Source organism: Piliocolobus tephrosceles, chromosome 3 (genome assembly GCF_002776525.5).
Source record: "Piliocolobus tephrosceles isolate RC106 chromosome 3, ASM277652v3, whole genome shotgun sequence".
In the NCBI taxonomy this organism is placed as follows: Eukaryota; Metazoa; Chordata; class Mammalia; order Primates; family Cercopithecidae; genus Piliocolobus; species Piliocolobus tephrosceles.
The window spans coordinates 184152947-184173749 of record NC_045436.1 but is presented as its reverse complement, the minus strand read 5'-3'; the positions used below and the strand labels follow the sequence as shown (position 1 = coordinate 184173749).

General features: G+C 49.7%; 1 protein-coding gene across 9 annotated transcripts in view; it reads left to right on the top strand.

Annotated features, from left to right (window-relative positions):
• Nucleotides 1-616: 616 nt before the first annotated feature.
• PIGG (phosphatidylinositol glycan anchor biosynthesis class G) overlaps nucleotides 617-20803 on the top strand; it is a 36342-nt gene continuing 16155 nt past the window's right edge. For 3 of the 9 annotated variants that reach the window (XM_026449199.1, XM_026449200.1, XM_026449201.1), the window contains exons 1-7: nucleotides 617-848; nucleotides 2327-2515; nucleotides 3626-3767; nucleotides 11894-12106; nucleotides 17168-17385; nucleotides 17772-18053; nucleotides 19562-20016. In XM_026449199.1, the coding sequence (XP_026304984.1) occupies nucleotides 645-848; nucleotides 2327-2515; nucleotides 3626-3767; nucleotides 11894-12106; nucleotides 17168-17385; nucleotides 17772-18053; nucleotides 19562-20016 (1703 nt within the window). In that variant the 5' untranslated portion in view covers nucleotides 617-644. Of the gene's footprint in view, nucleotides 849-2326; nucleotides 2516-3625; nucleotides 3768-11893; nucleotides 12107-17167; nucleotides 17415-17771; nucleotides 18948-19561; nucleotides 20017-20803 lie in introns of those variants that run through there. The other 6 variants (XR_003307188.1, XR_003307187.1, XM_026449202.1 and 3 more) reach the window with 6 other exon arrangements.

Here is a 20803-nt window from a genome sequence, read left to right as displayed (position 1 = left end):
GCCTCCCGGGTTCACGCCATTCTCCTGCCTCAGCCTCCCGAGTAGCTGGGACTACAGGCGCCCGCCACCTCACCCAGCCAGTTTTTTTTTTGTATTTTTTAGTAGAGATGGGGTTTCACCGGGTTAGCCAGGATGGTCTTGATCTCCTGACCTCGTGATCCGCCCGTCTCGGCCTCCCAAAGTGCTGGAATTACAGGCTTGAGCCACCGCGCCCAGCCGAGTTTACAGTTTTTTACCAGAATCTATGTGCCACTTTCCCTTCTTTACCCTAATTGCTGTCCTAACATTGACCCAGCCACCAGTACTAGGGATACCCTAGCTTTATGCTCACGTATTTTATCCATAAAATGATCTTCAGACCAGCCTGGGCAACATAGCGAGACCCTGTATCTACCCAAAAAAAAAAAAAAAAAAAAAGCTGAGTGTGGTACCGCACACCTGTAGTCCCTGCTACTTGGGAGGCCAAGGTGGGAGGACCCAGGAGTTCAAAGCTGCAGTGATCCATGATTGTGTGACTGCAACTCCATCCTGAGCAACAGAGAGAGACCCTGTTTTTAAGGAAAAAAAAAATCTTCAGTGCCCTTTTCATGCTCCGGTTTTGGATTCAGTGGTCTAATTCTTGCATTTTCTTACGGAAGGCATTGATGACGGGGAGCCTCCCTGGCTTTGTCGATGTCGTCAGGAACCTCAATTCTCCTGCGCTGCTGGAAGACAGTGTGATAAGACAAGCAAAAACAGCTGGAAAAAGAATAATCTTTTATGGAGATGAAACCTGGGTGAAATTATTCCCTAAGCATTTTGCGGAATATGATGGAACAACCTCATTTTTCGTGTCAGATTACACAGAGGTCAGTTTTTAAAATAAGAAAATAAATCGTACTAGAATATCATACTAGATAGAGCCTGGCATCACCATTGCTTAGTGAGAGATGGTACTATTTTGTATTTGGTTTTATTAATTTATAGGGAGTACTATGGACAGTTATAAAAATTATTCACTCACGTAATCAGTTGACAACCCAGAAATACAAACCTGAAGCAGGTGTGAGCAGAGTTTTATGGAACCCAGAGCTTAGAACAGCTGAGTGCCACTGAGGGGCAGAGAGGATCAGGAAGGGTGACACAGCCAAGGGGCCGTCTGAGCCGAGTTGTGATGGGTGAGTGGGGACTCCCCAGGTGGGCAGAACAGGCTGGTAGCCTCTGCGTATGGCAGAGCTATAGGACTCCACACGCTGTTGGTTCTGTAAGCAGAGCCTCATCGTGCCCTGAGGGCAGGTGGTGGACTGGGTGGGGCCTGGCCCTGAGGGGATTTTCCTGGAGTTTTTCCAACAAAGATTAGACCCTCGTGTTAGAAAGCAGACCCTGGGGCTGAGGCAGGAGCACACCAGCACACCTTCCTGGCCTGGGGTCTAGCCACCTTCACCTCCTAGATGGCTGGGCCTTGTGGAACATCTGCAGTCCTATCCTGTTCCACAGTGGGGCGCTTTTCAACAGTTACTTTTCAGTAATGACTGAGTTTTCCTGACTGTATATGGCATCATTGAGAAACACTTCTCTTCATGGGAGACTTTTTTAGTGGGAGGGAGATGAGCTACCTGAGGGGTCAGGGCTCACCAGGCTGACAGCTCTGTCTAGGACTGACAACTGCTCATCTCTCCTCCGTGATGTGTTTATTTGAGAAGTAAATGTGATCACTGAGTGCTGTGTCTTTTTCCCTCCAAGAACAGCCTTCTTGTAGGACACATGCAGGTGCCCTCAGCTTCATTGTCCTGCTGGTTACTTCAATTCTGGGTACTGTCCTGTCTTTAATTAACTGCCCGTTGCCCTTAGTTACCTCGTGACAACTTGGGATCTATTTAACTTGCCCATTTGCTCACCTTTAGTTATGCCCATCAAGTTCAGCAGTGATTCCACAGAAAAATATTTTTGTCAGAACAACCCTTGCTCATTTAAATTGTCTGTATAATATCTTCGATCCACAGCCTAGAAACGTAAAAACAGTATTAGCGAAAGTTTAATCTAATGCTAATGTTCATTTATTTATTATAGACGTGGGGTCTTGCTATGTTGCCCAGGCTGGTCCTGAACTCTTGGCCTCAAGCAATCTTCCCCCTTCAGCCTCCTCAAGTGTTGAGATGACAGGTGTGAGCTGCTGTGTCCTATTTATTTATTTTTAATAACATAGATTTTGTTGTCTTTCAACTCACCCAAATCCTGTTAACCTGAATAAACCCCTAGGTTTTAAGATGACTGTTGCCTTTTCCCCGGGGAGTGAAGATCCAGGGAAATCAGGTGAGCTGTTTATACGTGTGTTTCCCCTTCAAAGGTGGATAATAATGTCACGAGGCATTTGGATAAAGTATTAAAAAGAGGAGATTGGGACATGTTAATCCTCCACTACCTGGGGCTGGACCACATTGGCCACATTTCAGGGCCCAACAGCCCCCTGATTGGGCACAAGCTGAGCGAGATGGACAGCGTGCTGATGAAGATCCACACCTCGCTGCAGTCGAAGGTGAGGCTTGCTGTCCGTCGCGCACTGTGTGGTGATGTGGTCTCACGTGGTTATTCCCTAGAATAAATACAACTGCCTGAGTGAATTTGGGGTGCCTGTGTGAATGTCCACTGTCAGTCTACCAGCCAGGGGCCGCATGCCACGGCAGCACCTTCTCAGCGTCCACTGCACTGACTCTGTCTTCCAGCAGCCCTGCAGAACGGCAGCTCTCACTCCTACCCATGTGTGCATTCATTCAACTAATACCTCCTGAAGACCTGTGTCACTCTTTCTGTTCTGTGTCACTGTTCTGTGTCACTTGTTCTGTTCTGTGTCACTCTGTTCTGTGTCACTCTTTCTGTCCATGCATTTGGTGCATTAGTGAAACAGTTGATAATCCCTCGTGAAGCTCATGTTCTAGCCAGGAGAGACTAACAAGAAACATGAGTAAATAAGTATGTGAGGAAGTGATGGGTGCTGCAGAAACTCAGAGGGCAGGAGGAGGGGCTTTCAACAGCATGTTGAGAGAAGCCTTCTCTGAAGATGTGTGCAGGGTGAGCAGAGACTTGAAGGGAGGGAGGGGCAGACGGTGTGGTCTGTGCACGAGTGTTCCAGGTGGAGGAGCAGCAGCGAGGGTCAGACACAGCCTGCCTGGCTTGTCTCGGAGCAGCAAAGGCTGTGTGGCTACAGCCCCAGGGGCAGAGAAGCCTGATGGGTGCCCCCACGTGGCTCAGAGCTCTTGCCTTGTGCTGTGTGTTGTGTTCTCACCGGAGTCCTGTGGAAGAGATTCCATTTGACAGATGAGGCGACGAAGGCACGGAGTAGAATGTGTCCAGAGTCTCACAGCTCGGCAGTGGCAAAGACAGAGACCAGATACAAATCCTCTGCCATCAGAGGGCAGAAATGCAACCTGCTGTGCTCCATGAGCTGCGTACAACGCTGTGGACTTCATGTATGACATTATTTGACTGTGACCCTGTGATCTGGCTATGAGCTCATAGGGGGAAAAAAAATCTAATTCATTGAGAAAGAGCTACAACTCTGTAAAGCTAAAACCGAAACTTGTCTTCTTAAGATGATGTGCTCTCTTCAGTCTGAACGCAGTTGAAATATTTTTCCCTTGCCTCATAGGAGAGAGAGACGCCTTTACCCAATTTGCTGGTTCTCTGTGGTGACCATGGCATGTCTGAAACAGGAAGTCACGGGGCCTCCTCCATGGAGGAAGTGAATACACCTCTGATCTTAATCAGTTCTGCGTTTGAAAGGAAACCTGGTAAGAATTGAGGAATGTTAACATTTGGAAACTGTATTATATTTGTTTTCTATAGTCTGGTTTTAATTTTGAAAACCTATTTTTTAGAAGCTCCATAAGGTTGAAGTCCCCGAGCAATGTGAGAATGAAAAGTAATGGGGCAAAAGGCTTTCGGGATCTGAAGTTACATTCCTTCCCCTAATCCTTAACATACAAATATTCTCCATCAGAATTTTGTTGTGTGAGTGTTGCTGCCTAGATATCTGGAACTGTTGAGAAAAACTGCCAGTAGCTCAGACATCTGGACAGCACGTGTGAACTGAAGGAAACGTGACTACCTCGGCTATTTAAAAAGTTTGCGTTATTGAAAACCATCTATCGAACAGCAGTGTCAGCAAGAGTCATGGGACCCAGCCAGAGCAGGACAGACAGAGGCCCCGTCTGTCAATATTCAGAAACGCCCCAAACACACACACACCCCACTTTGACCTGTGCCCTGACTCAGCTGCCAGCCTACCCACTCTGCCCTCGCAGCCGTCAGCCTTGCTGTCCCTTCGGCGGCCTGCCTTCCGCTTGCGCCTGGCTTCTGCTGCCACGCTTCACGGACTCACTCGCGGTGAGCTCAGTGGTTATTTCTGCAGTGCCGCCAAGCACAGCAGACCCTTTCGGGCGCTGCTGTCACTGACCCTTCAGCACCCTTAGTGCTGCTGGTCCCGTAGCCTCTGGGACCTCACATCTTTCTGGTTTTCCTCCTTTTCTCTCCTTTGCTAGCCTAGTTTCCTTTCCCTGGTCTTTTCTACCGGACTGCCTTCTTGTTTCGTTCTGCATTCGCCCTGGAGATATGGTCTCATCTGCCTCTGTGGTTGTAAATGCCATGGATAGGCCCCACACCGGTCAGATTGATCTCTCTGGCTGTCCCCATTCATCATTCTTGGCATGGTTTATCACTGCAGACTTATTGGTGGGTTTTGTTTATTTATGGGATTCATATAACATCTGCCTCCACATTACACTTGAAGCCAGATGAGTACAGGACCATGTCTGTTTTGCCCACCATGAGCCTGAAACATTGCCTGGCACGTGACAGTTGCCAGCAAATACCTGCTGAATGAACAGCCCTTTCACTGAAGTGAGAGTTAGCTGGGGAAGCATCTCCACCTGACCTCTTCTATCTTTTTATGAAGCTTCTTCATCTTGAATGTCTGACCTGGCAGAGCTGGGAATGGTAGGGGCACCTGCATGCGTGCAGGCTGCCTGCACATGCCAAACTCATCACCAGCTTCAGTCCTGAGAGTTGGTTATGTTGTGTTTTCTTTATTCTCATCATGCCCATTTCATGAGCCAGGACTGTACTCTGGTGTACTCGCAGCGTTGGGCCACCATCATCACAGTCAATTTTACATCATTTTCCTCACCTCAGAAAGAAACCCCATACTGTTCTGCAGCCGCCTTCCTCTTCCCCAGCCCAGTCTTCTCTCCCTCCCCCAACCCTAGGTAATCATCATCTTTGTAGATTTGCCCCTTCTGCATGTTTTGTGTAAATGGAACCATGTGGTCTCATGTGCGTGGCCTCTTTCATGTAGGGTAGTGTTTTTCCAGGTTCATAGTTACAGCATGTATCAAGACTTCATTTCTAGGCTGGGCGTGGTGGCTCTCGCCCTTAATCCCAGCACACTGGGAGGCCGAGATGGGCGGGTCACCTGAGGTCGGGAGTTGGAGACCAGCCTGACCAACATGGAGAAACCCTGTGTCTACTAAAAATACAAAATTAGCTGGGTGTGGTGGTGCATGCCTGTCATCCCAGCTACTCGGGAGGCTGAAGCAGGAGAATCACTTGAGCCCAGGAGGCGGAGGTTGCAGTGAGCCGAGATCGTGCCATTGCACTCCAGCCTGGGTGACAGGAGTGAAACTTCCCGTCTTAAAAAAAAAAAAAAAGAGACTTCATTTCTTTTGTTATTAAATAGTCTTCCGTTGCATGGATTTAACACGTTCATTGGCCATTCGTGAGTTGGTGGACATTTGGGTTGTTTCTACTTTCTGCCCATGATGAATAATGATGCTGTGATCATGTGTGTATAGCTTTTTGTGTGGATGTATATTTTCCTATGTTGTCATTTTCTTACTCCAGTATAGCGTGTCCCCACCTGCCACCTCTGTGCTGTTGTTATCAAATATGTCGCTTTTCTGTATGTTATAAACTGATGGCATAATTATATAGATATGGTTTTATATAATTGCTTTTAAATCAGGAAAGGAAAGAAGAAAATGCTTTTATAGTATCTTTCGTAATTATGTAATTACCTTTACTGATGTTCTTTGCTTTTTTATGTATCTGAAATTTGATCTGGAGTCCCTGGCTTTCAGCCTGAAGAATTTCTTTTAGTATTTCTTGCTAGCAGATTTGCTAGCAAAGAAGTTTTTGTTGTAGAAAAAATTTGGGATGTCTATTTTGTCTGCTTTTTGGAAAGAGAGTTTTGCTGACTGTAAGACTGGGTTGGCTATTTTTTTCTCTCAGCATTTTGAATATGCTGTCGCACTGCCTTCTGGCCTCAATGGTTTCTGATGAAAAGTCAACTCTTAAATCTGATTGGGTTTCCCATTTCTTTTCTTTTAGCATTTTTGCTATAATGTATCTGTATTTTTTATATATATATATATATATATATATTTTTTTTTTTTAGACAGAGTCTCGCTCTGTCACCAGGCTGGAGTGCTGTGGCCGGATCTCATCTCACTGCAAGCTCCACCTCCCGGGTTCACGCCATTCTCCTGCCTCAGCCTCCCGGGTAGCTGGGACTACAGGCTCCGCTACCTCGCCCGGCTAGTTTTTTGTAGTTTTTAGTAGAGACGGGGTTTCACCATGTTAGCCAGGATGGTCTCGATCTCCTGACCCCGTGATCCGCCTGTCTCGGCCTCCCAAAGTTCTGGGATTACAGGCTTGAGCCACCGCGCCCGGCCCTGTATTTTATATTTACTCAACTTGGAGTTCATTGAGCTTCTTGCATGTGTAGGTTGATGTGTTTCATCAGATTTGGAAAATTTTCTGTCTATTCTTTAAATTGCATAATCTCTATTGATCTATCTTTAAATTGCTGGTTCTTTCTTCTGCCAGTTCAATTCTATTGTTTTTTTCTTTTCTTTTTTTTTTTTTTTTTTTTTGGGACGGAGTCTAGCTCTGTCCCCTGGCTGGAGTGCAGTGGCGTGATCTCGGCTCACTGCAAGCTCCACCTCCCAGGATCATGCCATTCTCCTGCCTCAGCCTCCTGAGTAACTGGGACTACAGGCGGCCGCTACCGCGCCTGGGTAATTTTTTGTATTTTTAGTAGAGACGGAGTTTCACCGTGGTCTCGATCTGCTGACCTTGTGATCCGCCTGCCTCGGCCTTCCAAAGTGCTGGGATTATAGGTGTGAGCCACCGCGCCGGGCCTCAGGTCTATTGTTAAACCCCTTTAGTGAATTTTATGCCTCAGTTATCTTTTTTTGAGATGGAGTCTTGCTCCAGCCAACTCACCCAGGCTGGAGTGCAGTGGCACGATCTCAGCTCACTGCAACCTCCACCTCCTGGGTTCAAGCTATTCTCCTGCCTCAGCCTCCCAAGTAGCTGGGATTACAGGGGCACACCACCATGCCTGGTTAATTTTTGTATTTTTAGTAGAGACAGGGTTTCACAGTATTGGCCAGGCTGATCTCAAACTCCTGACCTTGTGATCTGCCCGCCTCAGCCTCCCAACAGTTATCATATTTTTTTAACTCCAGAGTTTCATTTGATGCTTTTTAAAGAATAATTTCTGGCCGGGCGCGGTGGCTCGCGGTGGCTCACTCTTGTAATCTCAGCACTTTGGGAGGCCGAGGCGGGTGGATCACGAGGTCAGAAGTTCGAGACTGCCTGACTGACATGATGAAACCCGTCTCTACTAAAAGTGCAAAAATTAGCCAGATGTGGTGGTGGGTGCCTGTAATCCCAGCTACTCAGGACACTAAGGCAGGAGAATCGCTTGAACCCGGGAGGCAGAGGTTGCAGTGAGCCGAGATTGTGCCACCACACTCCAGCCTGGCAATAGAATGATACTCCGTCTAAAAATAATAATAATAATTTCTATCTCTTTATTGATATTCTCTGTTTGACGAGGGAAAGGAGCAGGGGGAGATGGGAAGGAGATCGCATAATCCTCTATCGGGAACTGGGGGAGATGAGAGGGAGATCGTATAACCAACCCTCCATCCGGAGCTGGGGGAAAGGGAGCTCTGTGTTCTGGGCTGCACCCACCACAGGAGAGTTTCTGTCCCGCTGGGCTAGGAGGGGGAGGGATGGAGCGGGACACGGTTCAAGGGCTACAGACTCTTAAGCTTCTTACCAAGGCCTAGTGGATTTTCTTGAATAAAGATTTCTTCATTCGTTGTGTACCCCTAGACAATTTCCAGAGACTGAACGGTGGTAGTGGTGGTTTTTAAAATTTTTACCATTTATGCTTGTTTCATTGATGAGCAAGTTCATGGAGCTACTCTTAACACTATTCCCTATAGTTCTGAAGGATTTTTATCTTAAAAATGCATGTTGGCCGGGCACGGTGGCTCAAGCCTGTAATCCCAGCACTTTGGGAGGCCGAGACGGGCGGATCGCGAGGTCAGGAGATCGAGACCATCCTGGCTAACACGGTGAAACCCCGTCTCTACTAAAAAAAATACAAAAAACTAGTCGGGCGAGGTGGCGGGCACCTATAATCCCAGCTACTCGGGAGGCTGAGGCAGAAGAATGGCCTGAACCCGGGAGGCGGAGCTTGCAGTGAGCCGAGATCCGGCCACTGCACTCCAGCCTGGGAGACAGAGCAAGACTCTGTCTCAAAAAAAAAAAAAAAATGCATGCAAATTTTCATGTTAATAAAAATAAATGTGAAGATGTTTATTATTTTCAAAATAAGCAGTTTTGGATTGTGTAGTGAGTGACTTCAGAGACACTCAGCCCGCCCCTGTCCATCCCCAGAGTGCTGACCTCGCCGTGTGGGCAGCACAGGTCTGGCTGCTCCAGAGTCAAGGGGTTTGGGAAGGAGAGCATGCCTGTTCGTGGACGTCCACAGAGGGCAGAGCAGGTCTGTTGTATTTTCGGCCTCTTGCTACTAGAATGTTTGACCCTATTTGTTCTGTCCCCCAAGCCTGCAGTGGTGCCTGGCACCTAGTGGATGTTTTATCACTTGTAGATTGAATGTTGAAGACTCTGCAGGCGAGCCAGTGGAGGTAGAGACCGGCGGTGAAAGGATGCTGCTGGGCTGTGGGAATGGTTTTCTGAAGTGCTGGAACTTCTTTCATGGCCCCTCATCGTTGCTGGGGTGCAATCCACAGGCCTACCCTGTGTTTGTATTTCAGAATTACAGTTATTAAAATAGTTTGTGCAGGCAAGAACTGGTCACAAACCAGTCAAATATGCAAAATCAAGAGGCCAGAAATAGACCTCAGTGTATCTGGGGATTTGGTGATAAAGGTGGCATCTCAGATTAGTGCAGAAAAGACATGGTGCTCGATAAATGATGCTGGTACCCCTGGCTGAGCTTCTGGAAAAAGGTAATGCAGACTGTCTGCCTTATTCTTTACAACAATATCAATCCAGATCAAAGCATGTTAATGTCTTTAAAAGCCTGTGGTATGGAAAATTTTAGACGTAGACCAGTAGCCACAGTAGTATGATAAACCCCCTAGTCTAGCTTCACCAGTTATTGGCCAGTTATAGCCAATCTTCTTTCATCTGTGCTCACACTCACTTCCCTTCTCCTTTATCATTTGGAAGCAGACCTCTGAAAGATACATGTTGTTTACCCCCATAATCTTCATGCCCTTATCACATTTTTAAGATAGCGTTAATTCCTTAATATCACCGAACAGTGTTCATCCCTTGAAGATATGTCTCTCTCTCTCTCTAAGTGTTTCAGCTTGTTTGAATCAGGCTACAAGTAAGACCATACATTGTGATTTGTTTATGTGTCTCTTAAGTCTCTGTAAATCTCTAGGTCCCCAGCCCCAAAACTCTTTGGTTTACTACGGTTTACTCATGTGCATTTCCTTCTTGAGACCTACAGTCAGCGATTTCTCCAGGATGCCCTGCTTCTTTTTAGTGGAAAGTGGTATTTCAAGACCACTGTCTCAGAGCTACCAGTGCCAGCTCTGAGTGGTTGGTCATTGTTTCTAGACAGAAAGAAGAGATTGTTTTAAGACAAAATGATCTTGTGTTTATATTGATTCACCTTCAAAACCGTAAAATTGATTTCTTAGGTCTCACATCTGTACTTTCTTCTCCTTAAGTTTAGAATCTTGGTTGTCAACAACTCCAGATACGATAGATTTAGAATATCACATAATGACTCATTGGCTTTATCCCACAATAGACACGCAACAGTCTCAGAATAACAATGCCAGCACTGCCACTACCAGTATAAGGGTCAAAAGCGATTTCAGGTGGGTTTGTTTTTGTGTTTTATTTTTTGTGTCAGCTCAAAGCACTTAATGTAAGAAAATACTAGAAGAAAGAAGTACTGGCCGGGCGCGGTAGCTCAAGCCTGTAATCCCAGCACTTTGGGAGGCCGAGACGGGCGGATCACGAGGTCAGGAGATCGAGACCATCCTGGCTAACATGGTGAAACCCTGTCTCTACTAAAAATACAAAAAATTAGCCAGGCGAGGTGGCGGGCGCCTGTGGTCCCAGCTACTCAGGAGGCTGAGGCGGGAGAATGGCGTGAACCCGGGAGGCGGAGGTTGCAGTGAGCTGAGATCCGGCCACTGCACTCCAGCCTGGGCGACAGAGCAAGACTCCGTCTCAAAGAAAAAAAAAAAAAGAAGTACTGGAAGAAAACAGCCACACTGGAGTGGAAGGTTCTTTCTAAGCATGACCTAGAAGCCATCATTAGAGAGTTGACCAAGACCTGATTAATAAATTTGACCAAATTAAAAACTCCCTACAACAAAAAATTACCACAATCAAAGTAAAACCTCCACAGACTCACACCTGAGTATCTAAAGACACCTCACGCACCACCTGTCCTAAACAGCCGTCCCTGTGGCCTCTCAGCGCCCTGCAGGTGTGCATTGAACTTCTGGAGTATGGAGCTGTTTGCTGTCGTTACAGATGAAAACACTCTGACCAAGTTGAGGGTCTCCTTTGAAATCAGTGGATGGTGGCAGGGCAGTGGCCTAGGCCCATTGTGCTGACATCACTGCCATTCTTTTTTTTTTTTTTTTTGAGACGGAGTCTCGCTCTGTCGCCCAGGCTGGAGTGCAGTGGCCGGATCTCAGCTCACTGGAAGCTCCGCCTCCTGGGTTTTATGCCATTCTCCTGCCTCAGCCTCCCGAGTAGCTGGGACTACAGCCACCCGCCACCTCGCCCGGCTAGTTTTTTATATTTTTTAGTAGAGACGGGATTTCACCGTGTTAGCCAGGATGGTCTCGATCTCCTGACCTCGTGATCCGCCCGTCTCGGCCTCCCAAAGTGCAGGGATTACAGGCTTGAGCCACCGCGCCCGGCCATCACAGCCATTCTTGCAAGGAGATGGGAGGGTAACCACTCACTGTTGGGGATTGAGCTTTAGCCAACAGGCAGATGTCCAGCTTCTCCTAGTTGATCAGAGCACCTGGCCCAGCTGAACCTGCCTCATTCTGCGCTCCCCTGTAGAAGCACCCACAGCTGCTCCGGAGCCGTGAAGGGTTCATTTTCTCCATGAGCAATGGCATATGTGCTCATAGAGGGCCGAGGATGGGACGCTCCGCATCCATAGGGGCCGGGCTGTCAGCGATCCCAGCCTCACTTCATTCTCGGTTGGCTGTTGACCTTGCCAAAGTGACAGTCCCTCCATGTCTGCTGGACCGCCTGCTTCCTCTGTGTTCAGCCTGTGCTCTGTAGCCTCACTGTATGGAATTCCTCACATGCGTCTCTCTCCCAGCCTATTGCAGGCTACTGAAGGAAAGACACCGCCCCGGCATAGAATGGGTTCTGTAACTGTATCAACACAGCAAGCAGCGAGGTGATTCCTGTACGGTTCTGTGTTGAATAGTGTGAAGAGACAGATCATTTGGCTCATGGTAGTTGTAGAAGGTCTAATTAAAGAATGACTACCATCTTACACTTTCTAGAAGTCTTGTTACTTAAAATGTTCCCTTTTTTCTAGGTGATATCCGACATCCAAAGCATGTCCAACAGACGGATGTGGCCGCGACCCTGGCGATAGCACTTGGTTTGCCGATTCCGAAAGACAGCGTAGGGAGCCTTCTATTCGCGGTGGTGGAAGGAAGACCAATGAGAGAGCAGTTGAGATTTTTACATTTGAATACAGTGCAGCTTAGTAAACTGTTGCAAGAGAATGTACCGTCATATGAAAAAGGTCAGTCAACTCGTCTTTTCCGAACTGTGTCAGAGCTGTGTGATTCCACTGAGTCCTGTTTCTCCAATGTCTTTCTGTGGTATGCAGTTTGTCAGGAATATTTTTTCATCACTGCTCTTTGATTATACAGACTGTGCTTCTGTTTTCTTAGAACTTTTGACCATCACCATTGGCAACACCCTCAGAGGCAGTTAGGCAGTTATCTAATTGAAGTTCTTTCATAAATTTATTCATTCAATAGCTATTTACCAGGATCTTGTTATGAATGAGAGGCTGTTACAGGCACTGGAGACAGATCATTGAGCGGTAAGAGGCTCTGCCTTCTTGGAAACTTCCAGAGGGAGGAGAGAAAAGGAAGTGATTGATGGCCAGTGGTGATGAGTACCTTAGGAAAAGAATAAACAGGGCCGGGCCTGGTGGCTCACACTTGTGATCCCAGCACTTTGGGAGGCCGAGGCGAACGGATCATGAATTCGGGAGTTCAAGACCTGCCGGACCAACACAGTGAAACCCCATCTCTACTAAAAATACAAAAATTAGCCGGGCAGGGTAGCAGGCACCTGTAATCCCAGCTCCTCGAGAGGCTGAGGCAGGAGAATCGCTTGAACCCCAGAGGCGGAGGTTGCAGTGAGCCGAGATCACGCCACTGCACTCCAGCCTGGGTGACAGAGCGAGACTCCGTCTCAAAAAAAAAAAAAGAAAAAAGAATAAACAGGCATGGGGTGGGAAGTGAAGCGAGTTGGGGAGCCGCTGGGGCAGGCTGGCCGCTGGCCATCTGGGACGGCACATTGCAGGCTGTGGGGGCAGCAGACAGGGTCCTCCACGGGGCGCACATTCAGGGGATGGTCAGAGCAGGGGCCAGAGTGGCAAGGCAGGGCAGAGGAGATGGCGTTAAGGCATGAGGGCCGCTAGGCACTGAGGGGCTTTCACTTTTATTCTGAGTTAAATGGGGAGCTACTGCAGGGTTTGGTGAGAGCTAGAGTCCTCCACTTGCATTTTCAAAGGCTGTCTCAGGTACCCTTGTGGAGGATTCTGCTTTGTGCTGTGGGAGGAGACCAGTCAGGAGGCAGTGGCTGTACTTCTGTGAGAGGTGAGGGTGGCCAGTGCCCAGGCAGTGGCGCTGGAGAAGTGGTTGCGTTCTGGAAAAATTTTGAGGGTCGTGAAGACAGGATTTGCTCATGTGCTGAGAGACTGGGTACGAGCAGAGCAGAGGCGTTAGGTACGACTCCAGGACTTTCAGCTGAAAGCGAAGGAGCAGGGTAATCATTTCCTCAGGAGGGCACGACTTAGGGGGAGCAGCTCTGCAAGGCAGGTGCTTGTGGGTGGGGTGTTGGTGTCCAGGAAGCCATGTAAAGAAGTAATTTCAGGAAGCAGGGAGTGGGCTGCTGTGTCAAAGGTTGGTATTGAGCAAAATCAGGAATTGAGAACTGAGCTTCGGATCTGGCTGCGGTGGGTGATGAGTGACTTCGTCAGATGGAAAGTAGGGTAGGGCCTGGCTGGTACTGGGCAGGTGAGAGCCCTCGGCAGCAGACACAGCCACCCTAATGGGAGTAGGAGCTGGTACTGGGCAGGCGCGGGCCCTCGGCAGCAGACACAGCCACTCTAATGGGAGTAGGAGGTGAGGTTGCCTGAGGTGGATGTGGGGCCAAGGTAAGTGCCAGCAGACAGCTGCAGGAAGGATCCAGGAGAGGAACGTTTGTCTCCCTGAGACATCTTCAGGCAATCGACTCTGACATAGTCACGTTCATCAAAGAATCATGTTTGACGCTGGGGCTCCTTCGAGAACCTGGAGGAAGTCAACTCCTTTCTGGGGGCAGCAGTTAATGTGGTGTTGGCGGATTTCCCTACTTGAAGTAGCGGGATACTGTTACTACCAAATAGAGTGAACGTCCACAAGCTTGCGCTGAGATAGAAACCGGCCTCCTAGAGTCACTTGTGGAAGACAAACCCGGCCAGCCAAGGAGTGCTGGGAACCGGATGTGATGAGTGGCTGGAGGCTCCACTGAGCACCAGCTCTCACCCTGTGAGGTGGCCAGGTGGAGGCCTTTGGCCATGGAGACATTTAGTCAAGACCAGGGATGACCGTGACTTGTGCTTTTGGTTTTTTAAAAAATAGTCTGAGTTTAGTAGCTTTTGCATATTGCTTGTTTTGTTAATGTGTCCTTTTTTCTTTGCTAAGATCAATGAAAACACTAACAAAAGAAGTTTAATTTTTGGCCGGGCGCGGTGGCTCACGCCTGTAATCCCAGCACTTTGGGAGGCCGAGGCGGGCGGATCACCTGGTCAGGAGATGGAGACCATCCTGGCTAACACGGTGAAACCCTGTCTCTACTAAAAATACAAAAAATTAGCCGGGCGTGGTGGCGGGCACCTGTATAGTCCCAGCTACTCTGGAGCCTGAGGCAGGAGAATGGCGTGAACCTGGGAGCTTACAGTGAGCCGAGATTGTGCCACTGCACTCCAGCCCGGGCAACAGAGGGAGACTCCGTCTCAAAAACAAAACAAAACAAAAAAATACCAACAAAATCAAAAAAAAGATGGAAAGGTTATTTGCCTGTTCCAGAAGCAGTGGCTGGAGGAAGTTGGGAACCACAGTGGATATGGGAGGAAACCAGCCTGTTAAATGAATGCAGGAGCCTCCCTTGACTGAAAACACAGCCCACAGCGTCTGGGACACGCGCTCCCCGCCCCCCCCCGCCGGCCCATTGTCTACACCGTCGGGGATCACGTTTCCTAAAACAAAATAGGGTACGTGTTCTGACACTGAAATATGTGTTAGAACCCACAGCCAGGCCTGTACAGTCCTTGGGTGGTGTCCAGTCTGTTGGAGGTGCCCGGCTCTCTCAGTGTAGTGGGACCAGCTTTTTCTCGCCTCTGGACTTTCGCACATGCTGTTCCCATCAACTTGATGCTCTTCCTCCAGTTTTTTGCCTGGCGAATTCCTGGGTACCATTTACATTTCAGCGTAAACATCAGACCTTCCTGGTCCAGCGCCCACTCCCAGTCCAAACTCAGTTCCTCCCCATTACCAAAAATCCCCCATTGGTACCCTCTACTTTTCCTTCCTGGGAAACTTGTAATTACAACTGTAATGCAGTCACAGTTTGTAATTACACTTGTGTGTGTGTGCGTGCGCGTGCCTGTGAGCCCTACTGGATCCAGGCCCCAGCAGGCAAGGATTGCACCTGCTTGCTCGCCATGCTGTGTCTTTCCCCTGGCACAGCGCCTGGCACAGCGCCTGGCATGTCCATGCTCCATGGATATTGTTTCGATGCATGCACAGATGCACCCCCATAGCTCTGTGACTCCCTGGTAGGTGGAGGGCTATAGACACAGGTGCCCATGTCTCTGTGACTCTGGGGCGGTGGGGTGTGGACACAGGCCTGGGTGTGGATGTAGCAATGAAGGATGCCAGCCCTGGAACCAGACTGCCTGAGTTTTGTTTGCAGCTTTTGCCCACTGGCACTGTGGCCTGGGTGTGTGACTCACCCCTGTGTCTCAGTTGCCTCCTCTGGAGAAGTTCTGATGCTCATCCCTGCCTCATAGGGTTATTAGGGAGGTGAGACGAGCGAGCTGCATAGTGTTGCTGGCCACTGGCACTTAGTGCAGAGCACCGGGTGCCAGCAGCCGTGGGGTGGGCCTGCAGGCGTGTGGGTTCACGCTCAGGGACTTGGTGCCGGCAGCAGGCGTGTGGGTTCATGCTCAGGGACTTGGTGCCGGCAGCAGTGGGGTGGGCCTGCAGGCGTGTGGGTTCACGCTCAGGGACTGGTGCCACAGCGCCCTGGACCTCAGTGGCTCGAGCGCCTGTGGCAGCTCTTTCACTGCTGTGATGACAGCAGGCCTGGGGCATGCAGAGCCACAGAGTGGTGGGCCTGCCAAGAGGCACAGCTGAGACCCTCCTTGGCCTGGCTCTTCTGGAGTAGGAAACGCGTGTCAAAAACTGAAGGGGTCTTGGGAAGGAAGTTCTTGCTTTAAAGACCAGTCTAGGCCGGGCGCGGTGGCTCAAGCCTGTAATCCCAACACTTTGGGAGCCGAGGCGGGAGATCACGAGGTCAGGAGATCGAGGCCATCCTGGCTAACACAGTGAAACCCCATCTCTACTAAAAAATGCAAAATCTTAGCTGGGCGTGGTGGCAGGCACCTGTAGTCCCAGCTACTCGGGAGGCTGAGACAGGAGAATGACGTCAACCCGGGAGGCGGAGCTTGCAGTGAGCTGCGATCCGGCCACTGCACTCCAGCCTGGGCGACAGAGCGAGACTCCGTCTCAAAAAAAAAAGACCAATCTAATCACAAGTGAGTGTGGTCCAGGCAGAGGCTCACGCATCAGCCAGCTCTGGAAAGAAAGGACATCAGCTGTGCCATGAGCAGCATGGCACTATGGTCTAAAAGAGGGTGCCATAGCAGAGGGGCAGTGCTCCATCCAGAGGCAGGGCATCCATGCTCCCAGCAGAGCTCACCCTCGTGAGCAGAGAGGGCTGGAAACTGCTCTCCCTTTCCAAAGAGGATGTGAGGAAGTCACCCAGGCTGCAGAACAGGGGATGTTAGAGCTCGGAAGGGCCAGTCTGCACAGGGGAAGTGGGTGTGGTGGAGAAGGGTCAAGCCGCTGCCTGCCCAGTCCGCATACAGTGCTGTGAGGGTTAGAAAGACTGTAAAACCTGACTGTTGACAAAATGCATTTCAGGATTGTTTGTATATTGCACGCTGACAAGAAGGAGAGAATAGAAAGAGACAGAACAGGGAGGAGGAAGTGAGAGCGATGAGGGAGGCAGAGAAAGAGGTCAGGCGGCACAGGGTGCAGTCACTGCCGTCCGCAGGGTGTATGCCAAGTAGCAAGGCCCCTATCGCCGGAAGGCGGATGGATGCACATCGGCGGCTTTCCAGGCTTTATAGAAGGCGTTGCAGACCCCCACCCAAAGGAATGGTTCATCTTCGTTAAGTGTCAGTTCTAAAAACAGAAGGCTTTGCCATGTGCCACGCATAACTAAATACTTTGAGATTATGTATATATATGTATGTTCACGGTGTGTGTGCGGGCATGTAACTTTTCTGTCTTCTTAATAGATCCTGGGTTTGAGCAGTTTAAAATGTCAGAAAGATTGCATGGGAACTGGATCAGACTGTACTTGGAGGAAAAGCACTCAGAAGTCCTGTTCAACCTGGGCTCCAAGGTTCTCAGGCAGTACCTGGCTGCTCTGAAGACGCTGAGCTTGTCCCTGAGCACACAAGTGGCCCAGTACGACATGTATTCGATGATGGTGGGGACTGTCGTGGTTTTGGAGGTACAGATGCTCACACAGTCGTGGCTCAGGTGTTGCACTGATTTGATAACTCAGCCAAATATGTATAGTTTTAAGTATATATCTTGGTGTTATAAAAAATGGGAAAATATTAATTTTCTTGTTTAACTCTTTCGTGGTGTGTCCTGATTTGTGACAAGACCCAGAGTATTGTCAGGTGTCAATTGGCCTCACTCAGTATTGCTACAGGTGATGAAAAAAAATCACGCCATGCATTTTGGGGCAGTTAATTAGGAATCGTCTTTTCCTGAGCTTGCTTTTCTGTTTTTACTGTGTGGACAGCTGACACGAGAGTGGGAGCTGGACTTGTTTTAAGTGGGTTTCTCCAAGCCCAGCAGTCTGTGAACGCTGCTGTTTCTCTGTTCCAGGTTCTCACCCTGCTCCTGCTCAGCGTCCCACAGGCACTGCACAGAAAGGCTGAGCTGGAAGTCCCACTGTCATCTCCTGGGTTTTCTCTGCTCTTTTATTTGGTGATCTTGGTTCTTTCGGCCGTTCACGTCATTGTGTGCACCTCAGCTGAAAGTTCCTGCTACTTCTGTGGCCTCTCGTGGCTGGCGGCAGGTGGGGTGATGGTGCTGGCCTCGGCGCTGCTGTGTGTGATCGTGTCTGTTCTGACCAACGTGCTTGTGGGTGGAAACACCTCCAGGAAGGTACGTACGGCTGGTTCCTAGGAATGTGATGTGGTCCTGCTCAGGCTGTTCTTATTATTTCAGGCTGCCTTTCGTTTACCAGACTTTCGTTGAACAGAGCTGGTGTGTGCCAAGTGCTGGCAGTGCCCTGGACAGGGGGCCTCTGGGAAGGACTTGGAGCAGCCTTATCCCAGGCCTCAGGGTGTCCTGACACAGGTGTTCACATCTGTGCTGTCAGGTCACATGCCTTAGTTCTTGGAAAGCTAGGTTCCTGCGACTGTCACAGAGGTGATTGTAAAGAGCTGGTGGTCACAGAGGAGTGAACCTCCCACTGAGAGGGTGAGTGAATCAGACAGCCTCCCAGCAGAGGTGTGGGAGCTGCAGCTGAGGGAAGAAGAGACAGTTGTCCTGGGCACTCAGGAGGGTCAAAAGGAGACTTGGTCGCCCCACTCGTCCTGCTGCCTCCAGAATGCATCCTGCCTCATCAGGTCCAGATTTCTTTCCAAGGCGGATGTTGTCTGTTGGAATTCTTTGTCTTTGGCCTCAGACACCTTCATTTGTTAGCTGGGGAGTGGTGGCGAGGCAGTGAGAAAGAGGTGGATGGTCGCACTCAGATCCAGAGTCCAGGATGAAGTGACTTAGTGCAGTGGCAGCAGGACTGTTGGCCCCCACCCCAGCCCTGCACAGCCCTTATCCCCTCTTGGCTTGAGCTGTCAGAGGCCCTGTGCTGAGTGTCTGACCGAGACACAGCGTTGCGATCAGGCCACAGGCTTCCTCGGAGCCAGGATGATCTGCATCCACGCTTGCATCTCGGGCCCACCTGGGCTCATGCTTTCTCTCCCTCTATTGAATTAGTACCTAGCGGCAGGCAATATATAGTTACCAAAAGAATAAATGGCAATAATTGAGTCCTCATCTTTGATTTTGACTGCTTTAAGTTCATATATTTAAGGGACAGTCCTGTGATGTCAACTTTGTCCTTTCAACAGAATTAACCATTTTAGTGGAAACTTTCTGGATTTCTGGAACATTCATGAGAAATTCGAGGTCTGGTTTGGTGGGATGTATTGTTGGAGTTCTTTGGTTTCAAGAAGCAGGAACTAGCAATGCCCATCTGAAGACCAGAGATCTTCAAGAGCCTGGACGCAGGAGCACGGAGGGCCAGGGCCAGGAGCCTCTGGGCAAGCTCTTTGGGCTGCATCACTGCCCAGAGGGTTCTGACCATTTCAGTCTTTGTCACTCAGCTTGGGACTTGCCGTCCAGTGGGAGAACAGCTGGCTGGCTGTGCTGTGTCCCGGCTCCCCTGCCTGGGCTGAGGGCGTCTCCACTTCTGCAGGCTGCGTCCCAAGAGGAGGGTTCCTGTCACTGGAGCAGAAGGGGGCTGTTCCAGAGTAGGGGCTCAGGTACTGGGTACGAGGAACAACGGTGTGTGTCCAGGACATTCTCTGCTGTGAACAAGGCCTTGACATGCAGCAAGATGTGCGTAATTGTCAGACTGTCTCTTACAAAATGCGCTTTGCTTTTTACAGAACCCCGTGCATCCCAGCTCAAGGTGGTCAGAGCTAGACCTTCTTATTCTGCTAGGGACGGCGGGCCACGTCTTGAGCCTGGGTGCCAGCAGCTTCGTGGAGGAGGAACACCAGACCTGGTACTTCCTTGTGAACACCTTGTGTCTAGCTCTGAGCCAAGAAACCTACAGAAACTACTTTCTGGGAGACGACAGTGAGCCTCCATGTGGCCTCCATGTGGAGCAAGGGCTTGACGGGGCCACAGCAGCGTGGCAGGACGGGTCTGCCTGTGATGCGCTGGAGCGAGACAAAGGCCACAGAAGCCCCTCTCCCTCCCAAGTACTCAGAGGCCACGAGAAGTGGATGGTGCTGGCCAGTCCGTGGCTGATACTGGCCTGCTGCCGGCTGCTGCGCTCTCTCAACCAGACAGGTGTGCAGTGGGCTCACCGGCCTGACCTCGGCCACTGGCTCACCAGGTGAGAGCGTGGGCCTGTGGTCACAGGCCAGACTTTATACAGCCAATCGGTCACCTGCCAAGCTCTTCTTTTTTTCAATTGAGATCATTTTTCATATTAAGAATGGGATAGTATTTTGAGATCTGAAGAACTGGGAAAATATACTAAAACCAGTGTTCTACTAGATACTAGAATCAGTGTTGAGAGGTGAATTTATCTGGGGCTAGCCTAATAGGTTTGATTTATTAGTGCTGAACCACTGTAACGGTCTGTGATTGAAAACTTGTGTTTCAATGATCATGCTATAGTAAAGATGTCATCTGGGGGTCAGGCTTGCTAATGGCTTGTTCCGGATCCCCCAGGCTGTGTGCCCCCCGCCCATCACTCAGCGTCTCCCTGTGTCAGGCCATTCCTGGGTTGCTGTAAAGAAATACCTGAGGCCGGGTCATGTGTAAGGAAACAGGTTCATCTTGGCTCTCAGCTCTGCAGGCTGCACGGGAGGCATGGTGTTGGCGTCTGCTCCTGGAGAGGCCTCAGGAAACTGGCAGTTATGGCGGAGGGCAAAGCAGGAGACAGCACTTCATGTGGCGAGAGCAGGGGCAAGAGAGGGATGGGGGAGGTGTCTGGTGCTTTTAAACATCAGCTCTCTTGTGAACAGCCAGAGCGAGAATGCGCTCATTACTGCGAAGATGGCACCAAGCCATTCATGAGGGATCTGGCCCCATGACCCAGACGTCTCCCACCAGGCTCACTTCCAACCCTGGAGGTCCAGTGTCTTTTTTTTTTGAAACGGAGTTTCAGTCTCACC